Source organism: Ipomoea nil, unplaced genomic scaffold (genome assembly GCF_001879475.1).
Source record: "Ipomoea nil cultivar Tokyo-kokei standard unplaced genomic scaffold, Asagao_1.1 scaffold0848, whole genome shotgun sequence".
Taxonomy (NCBI): domain Eukaryota; kingdom Viridiplantae; phylum Streptophyta; class Magnoliopsida; order Solanales; family Convolvulaceae; genus Ipomoea; species Ipomoea nil.
This window is the reverse complement of record NW_017617276.1, coordinates 943,962-952,180: the sequence shown is the minus strand read 5'-3', so window position 1 is coordinate 952,180 and position 8,219 is coordinate 943,962. Positions and strand designations below refer to the sequence as shown.

General features: G+C 51.8%; 1 protein-coding gene across 1 annotated transcript; it reads right to left on the bottom strand.

The window, feature by feature from the left end:
• Positions 1-6,614: 6,614 nt before the first annotated feature.
• LOC109178453 lies at positions 6,615-7,379 on the bottom strand. The gene has a single exon (XM_019328088.1). The coding sequence runs from the start codon at positions 7,377-7,379 to the stop codon at positions 6,615-6,617; it is 765 nt and encodes a 254-aa protein (XP_019183633.1).
• Positions 7,380-8,219: the final 840 nt, after the last annotated feature.

Below are 8,219 nucleotides of genomic sequence, written 5' to 3'. Positions count from 1 at the left end.
TATTTCCCTTCCCAATGTGTAACGTGGGTTGCATGTGCTTGCTATGTGTTATGTGTGTGTGCTACCCCAATTCGGTTGCGATCGGATTGGTTATCCTGAGCTGCGGTTCAGAAGCTGGCTGCGGTCAGATTGGTATTCCTGGCTGCGGTCAGATGACATTCTCTTGGGCTGCGGTCCACCGTTTGGTTGCGATCAAACGTTTCTATACGAGCTGCGGTTCGTCCTTTATCCTGGCTGCGGTCAGATGACACTCTCTTGGGCTGCGGTCCACTGTTTGGTTGCGATCAAACATTATGATGAGCTGCGGTTCATCGGTCGGTTGCGATCGACCTCCCCGTGTTGCGATACGGGGCATGGTGCTGCGGGGCTGTGTCAGAGCTATATGCGCTGACCATCATGTATGGGCATGCGATCGGTCCCGTGGCGCCAACAATGTGCGTTATGTGTGTGATATGGACGAGTCGTGACTATGATGCCTTGGGATGTGACTATGGGTTTCATATTGGGGATTGTTTATGATGGGATTTTTTTTTTTTTTTTTTTTTAAAAAAAAGAAGTTTATTAATAAAAAGGAAGGCCAAGGCCAGTACAAGGTCCGGATGGACTTAGGCCCCACATGGCCTAAATCCTACTAATAAGCTAAGTAAGGAAAAGTAAGATAAGAGAAGATAACATAAAGTGGCCCCCGGGGCTCTAACATGCATGCCCCAAGCCCTATGCTAGCTATCACTAACTAATCGCTAACTAATCGTAGGCAGGAGTATGTCAAAAGCAGTAAGTAGACTGAGATGCTGCACCAAACTGCATCTCCGCCCACCATGTAATCTGAAGCACAAGTAGCGAGGATAGATGCCTCGCGTGTCACAAACGTGGCCCCCCAGCCAGTTGCACTACAGCGACTACACACCATAATGCCGGCTAGCCGGGATGCACCACAACTGCAACACCTCCCGGAACGCTATCGACTGCCCTGTAGAAACGCACGACAAAGCAGAGATGTACAGCTAACAATGGCACGCAGGCTTAAGTCCAGTAATGGCACGCAGCCCTGAGACAGAATAGATCCCGAGCCAATAAATCATCAACACGGCACAAGGCAGCCAATAGCAGAACTCCCGATCAGCACCAGCACGAACCAGAACCAACCCTAACGGGATTAGCTACTATGGGCCAGCAGCAAGCCTGGACTACTGCCAACGGATTTGAAAAACACCTACCCGGCCACCGTTCAGCCCGGGCTACGATGCAATTTTTACCGCTTGCATCGGCGTTGAGACCTGGTCTTTTCCAAAGATGCCTGCAAAGGCGAAACCAAAAAGAGCCCCCAAGACCAGTTCATGCCTCCGAGGTCAAAGAAGCAGCACCTGCAAAAATAGAAACAAGATAGAACAAGCTAGCATCGTGTTCCCATGACCCAACTATCACATCTATCTCGGGTGAGTGTTTAAGTTTATACCAGGCTGACGCGAACAAAAGCAACCCCCCAAATAATAGCCCGTCCCCCCAGAGTCCAGAAGGAACTCAGCTACTATTGGCCAGCAGCAAGCCTGACCAGGTCAACGGATTTGATAATCCTGCCCGGCACACCGTTCAGCCCGGACTAGGGTGCCCTGTTGTACCGCCAGCACCTTACGTTGAGACTCAGCACTGCGAAGCAGGGCTTCCCGGTCCCCAGAGAACCTCACACACTCACTGTTTTTTAACTCCCATCCACTCTTTCTTTTCCTCCCAACTCTCCTTTTTCTCACTCCAATTCTTTTCACTCTATTCTTTTCTCTTCTCTATCCCTCAGCCTTTTCTTTTCTTTTTTCCATCTCTTTTCCTTTTCTTTTTTCCTTTTTTCTTTTCTTTTTTCTTTTTTTTGTTTTTTCTTATTTCCAAATTTCCAACTAATCAAACAAAGTACAAGTACAATCACGGGGGATCATCAATATCAAAAAACACATAGGGCACATCATCATGTATCAGTAAAGCACGGACCCTACGTGGCAGATCATTGAGGCTCCGAAAGATGGCCTCCCCCGAGTTATCCACCGCCCAGTTACCTAGCGCCTGTGCAGGCATATTGGCCCTGGACGGGCACACAGAAGCAGTAACCACCCCACAGGAACACAGAAACCGGAGTCTGGTCACAACATCATCTAGAATCCACGGCGGACGAATAGAGATATCAACGTAGCTAGCCAACTCCGCCCAAGTGGACTCTATATCAATCAAAGTAGTTCCCCCGGCCAGGCACCATTCCAGGCAAGAGAAAAGGACCCGGAACATTCCCCGGGCGTGCTCCCCGTGGCCAGACCACGCAACCCCGTAGCAGAAGCCACCCTCCTGGTTGCGCACCACGGCCGCAGCCCCCCCAGCCGCCGAAGACCGAGAAAGATTGATCTTTAACGCCCCGGCAACCGGGGGAGCCCACCTGACCATCCTAATAACACGCCTCGGCACATGTGCCTCCATGTATGCCACAATAGTCCTCCAGTTAGAGGGCAGGATATGCTACATGGGCCAACGCCTAAACAGGCATTCCGCCACGCCCTTTGCCACCCCATGCATCACCTGTGCAACGCTGGGTGTGTCTCGGCCGTACATGCACCCATTACGGTGCTTCCACAGCTCCCACAACACCAGATATGGCAACCTGCAAACAACAAAAGACAAAAGAGGATTACGCGCCCCCGCCCGACCCCATCCTGCAATCAAAGTCCTAAGACTCCGGTGTCGCAAGTAGAGGCCGAGGGACGCCAAAACATATCTCCAAGCAGCTCTTGCTGTTTCCCCAGAATAAAAGATGTGATCAATAGACTCGGGGACCGGGACTGGACAACACCGACACCTCGAGACGATCGCATGACCGAAACGGGCCAAGATGTCATCCGTGGGAAGCCGCCCTCGGAAGACCCTCCAAGCCAGGAAGGACACCTTAAAAGGAAGGTGCTTGCGCCAACACTTAGCAAAGAGCGGGTCCGGTGCAGTGGGCAAAGCAGGCCTAAGAAAGGCCTTAGCAGAGGAATAAGAAAACATACCGTCGGACGCCACGGTCCAGAGTGGGATATCACGCGGGCCCTGCCCCAAGCGGGACAGGTCCGCCCCAATCCCAGCAAATGCCAAGTCATCGTGGTCTGTCAAATCAAGCTGGCCATCCCGCACATAGTCTAGAAGTAACTCCCGGGAGTAGGAAACCCCCCGGTGTGGATAAAGCCTGCCAAGTGGGCCCAGACCCGACCAGTTGTCCCACCAAAAACTAACCCGGCCTTGGAACAACCGCCAAGTGAGAACCCCCTCGACCTCATCACGTACCGCCAGCATCCTCTTCCAGGTGTGCGAATCTCTATTCTGAACCAACTTAGCAACCGGGTGAACCCGACTGCAATATTTCGCCCTCATAAAGTCCGACCATAAAGTATGATCTGTCCGGAAATTCCACCACAATTTAGCACTGGCCGCCCTTACCATCAAGTCTAAATCAATGAACCCCACCCCCCCTTCCTTCTTAGGACGAGAGAGGGTTTTCCACGAACTCCAGTGGTACCGGGCGCCCCCTGACTGTTTCCAGAAAAAACTCGCATAACATCTCTCCAAATCCCGTATGACCTGCTTAGGCGGAGCGCAGGCCGAAAATATGTGCAACGGTATGGCCTGCAAGACTGAAGAGATCAAGATTGCCTTCCCGCCCTTCGAGAGCAGCCGGCGTTGCCAACTCAAGCATCTAGCCTTAACTTTATCAATCACCGAGGCAAAGTAGATACACTTTTTACGGCCTATATACACCGGGCAGCCCAAGTATGTAAAAGGAAACTGTTTATGCACACAGCCCGTTGCCCGGCAAATCTGCTCAATCTCGTGGGCCGGAGTACGAGGGTGCATGTAAAACGCACTTTTCTGAAAGCTCACCAACTGTCCCGAGATCTCCTCGTACTCCTTTAACGCCCCAATCACGACCTCAATAGCTCCCAGCCTGGCCGTACTAAAAATAATAACATCGTCCGCATAGCCCAGGTGGTGAATATGTGGTGTCCGTGGCGGCTGTGTAAACTGGGGCACCGTAGTGCCATCATAGACCCGCGCAATGTACACCGACAAGACCTCAGCTGCAATCACAAACAGAGTCGGGGACAGCGGGTTCCCTTGCCTGAGACCTCGCGTAGACGTGAAGAAGCCCTCTTTGACTCCATTCACAATCACTGAATACCACACGTTAGACACGGCCCGGAACACCATATCTATCCAGACCTCACTGAAACCCAGGCGGCGCATCACCGAAGTCAGGAAAAACCATGATACCCGGTCATAAGCCTTAGCCATGTCTAACTTAAGGACTATGTCCCGGTTCTGCAAGCTCAACCCGTGGCACATCTCAGACGCTAGAAGCACATTATCTGTAATAGACCGGCCCGCCACAAACCCACTCTGCTGCGGTGACAACACCCGAGGCAAGACTGTAGCCATCCGAACCACCATGAGCTTCGTGATAAGCTTACTACTGAAGTTGCATAGGCTGATGGGTCTGTAGTCCGCAAAAGTCTCCGGACTCGGCTTCTTCGGCAACAGGACGATAGATGTGTGCGTGATAGCCCTGGTAAATTCCCGTCCCGCAAAGTAGCTCCGAACCATGCTGACAACATCATCCTGAATAATATCCCAGCAAGCCTTATAGAAGGCCCCCGAGAAACCATCCGGCCCTGCCGCACTCGTAGAGTTCATCTGCATTACCACCGCCTCCACCTCAGGCACCGCCGTCAAGACCTCATTATCCTCCTCTGTAACCAACCGTGGGACACAGTCCAGCCTAGTCAAATCAAAACCCCCAACCTCCGCGGTGAACATATGCTCAAAGAAAGAGACCGCCTGATTAGCAATCCCTTGCCTATCCTCTAGCCACACACCGTCACCACCCTTCACTCTGTGTATATATAGCTTTCGCCTACGTTCCTTAACAACTGAGTGAAAGAACCGGGAGTTTCTATCCCCATCCTGAACGTCGGTGATACGCGCCTTCTGCTGCCAAAATTCTTCTTCTATAGCAATCTGTTTCTGTAACAAAGCAACACCCTTTTTATATTCAATTAAAGCATTCTCATCATCCGGGTGTTGCTGTAAGGCAGCCTCTAGGGCCTGAACACTATCCTCATACTCCCGGAGCTTCACAAAGATATCCCCAAATACAGTCTTGCTCCAGGTGCTCAGAACTTTCCCCAACCTATTCAACTTGGTGGCTATTACAAACATAGGGGCCCCCTCTACAGGAACCTGCCAGCTATCACGCACCACCCTCAGAAAATCCTCGTGCTTAATCCACACGTTCAGGAACACAAAGTGCTTCGGAATTACCTGCATACTTACCAACTCAAAGGATATTAGAAGTGGACTGTGGTCAGACGTAGACTTTGACAAATGCCGTACGGATGACGTAAAGACCGACTCCCACACCGAGGTGTAGAGGAGCCGATCCAAACGCATCCATATAGCCGCCTCTCTACGGCGCCCATTCCACCAAGTAAAACAGGAACCGTAATAGGCCGCGTCGATCAAGTCACACGCACTGACACACTCCTGAAAATCAGTAGTCTTCCGGTGTGAATACGGTAGACCACCTTTTTTCTCGTCCACACTTAACAGACAGTTAAAATCACCCGCAACCGCCCAAGGCACACCCCCGGGGATCATAGAAAAAATAGCTTTCAGCTCAACCCACAGGGGGTCCCGGAGGCGTACCTTGGTCTTGGCATAAACAAAAGAGAGCCAGAAAGGCGTGAGAACCGTAGAGTGTACACAAGATATCGTAACACACTGCTCAGTCTGACTCTCAAATGTTACTGCCAAGTCATTATTCCAAAAAAGCCAAATTTTATTATTATTAGAAGTAAAACCATTATCAAAATTAAAACGAATTCTAAAAAACTCAAGCCAATCAGACGAGCTGAAAGGCTCGAGCAGACAAAGTACAACAGGAGAATGCATTCTTAACAAAACACGGATCCTGCGTGCCGAACCCCGGGAGGACACCCCCCGCACATTCCACACGAGCATCTTCATATACACAATAGACCACCCGGCTCCGAGTGAAGGGAGCCCCCCCCTTTTCTGGTATGTATAAGCCGACGTCCTACCGGGCCTACACCATCAAGCACCCGATCCTTAGAGTCTGACCCCGACTCCGGGGCCCACTCATCACGCTCATGACCAGACACTGGCACGTCAGAATCTGACCAAGCCCTTTCCCTCCCCCTTCTCGGCCCCCAGGGAGCCTTAGGAGAATGAGAAAAAGGAGTGAAAGAGAAAGATACCTGAAGCGGGCTCTGCTCAGCCCGCCCTCCCGAGGGACTAAAGCCTCCCGTAACCTCCGGGGGTAGTGGACAACTGGCCAGGCGACTGGCCAATCCCTACCCCGGGCGCTGTCGTGCCTACAGATATCCTGCTGTCAGCCGGGGTAGATGGCAATTCGCCACCCCCCGGCCCCACAATAGCCTCCTCAGGGGCTAAGTCCTCATCCTGGAGCACAACAAACCCATTACTAACCGGCACCGGGGTAGGCCGGCTAGGTGACAGGGCCCGCCATACCTTATTACCTGTACCAACACCCGGCCCCTGACTATTGTCCATCGGGGCCTTACCTTTTATTTGTTATTACTTTGTTTTTTCCTCTGACTAGCCGTCATGTCCCGATGATCCAACACAATAGCTGATCCCCAGTCCTGGCCGACCCCCCCGGAAGGGAGCGGGCCAGCATCAGCCATTGATGTCGACACATGTGGTGCCGAGGAGCGTGGCGCGCTTGCCCCTCCACCGGGGACACGGCAACTGTTGGCCAGATGGCCTTGTTTCCTGCAGTTCAAGCAATACGGGGGGATACGCTCATACTCTATCACCTGCCAAAACCCCACGGCCTCCCGATCCGGGCGCGCAGTCCCTAACCGGATGAACATCTTGCGGCACGGTGGTTTCAGCAAGTCAATCTCAACCTTCACCCTAGCCACACTAGGCCTGGTGAACTTAGCCGTAGGCGTATCCACCTGTAAAAATCTTCCAATAGGTTTGACAATTTGTTTGAGACAAGGCTCCGAGAAACAGTTGGCCTTAAGGTTGGGCAATAACACCCAAACCGGGGCCAGCGATGTCTCGAACCTCGTGTCAAAGTCCATTGTCCACCTAAAGAGCCTCATCGGGCACTTCCCGTCAAGGAGAATCTGACCCTTGACTAACGTGTTAATGCAATCTTCCGGGTTGGAAAATGCAAGAGACACGTGTCGCGGGTCCACTAAGCCAACACTCACCGTTCCTTTCAACTTCAAGCGTTTGGCAAAATGTTCTCTTATAACGGAAAGTACGGGCCTGCCATAGGAGAACTTTCCAATAAGTAGGGTTTCCCCTATCTTGTTCATCTGTTGCACCTCTTATCCTCAAAGGTAATGCAGGCCTCCCCCTCATATGATTCAACCATTTTATCCGGGATATTAAGCCCCAAGGAATGGCCCGCATTACCACCTTGAGCTGGCAGACCCGTGGAAGCAAAAAGACTAGCAAAGGAAGGAAGCGTACCTGAGCTCACGGCCAATGCTGAGCTACCTACCTGAGCCGTATTATCCAAGCATGGTGCCCCCATTGGGGTCGCATTATGCGCATGAAGCGTAGCAAGCCGTGCCCAAGCGCTGGGCACGGTGGAACCCGAGACATGCACACCTCCTGCATGAGTGCCATGTCTCGGGTTAGGGGTGCTATTGGGGGTTGGCATTGCATTTTGCTTGCTCCCAATAGCATTCCCATGTGGGACATTCGAAGGCGTGGACACCAAAGTTTGCGTAGCTTTCAAACCATCCACACCCGCATTGTCCCCAAGTTTGCTAGATGCAGACAACATATAACCAAATTGACCAAATAGGATGGGAGAATTTCCTCCACCCCCATGGTTATTAGCTATAATGTTGCCTGCATTTAGATTAACTGTGTCCGAAAGCTGCCCCGTCCCAACCACTCTAGAAGTGCCCGAAAGGGGGTTAGGGTGATTTGCAAACGCAGCAGTTCCCGGGCTAGGCAAGACTGGATCCGAAATCAAAGAGGACTTGGCTACAGAATCCCCACCATTATTTTGCCTATCTTGCCTTCTAAGTGTTGTTAATGTATCCGATATAGCATCATTATGGGGCCTATGACCAGCGTTGTCTAATGTGACTAGCCGGTTAGGATCACCCCCATGAGCCCTATGACCAGCTTGCCCACTTTGG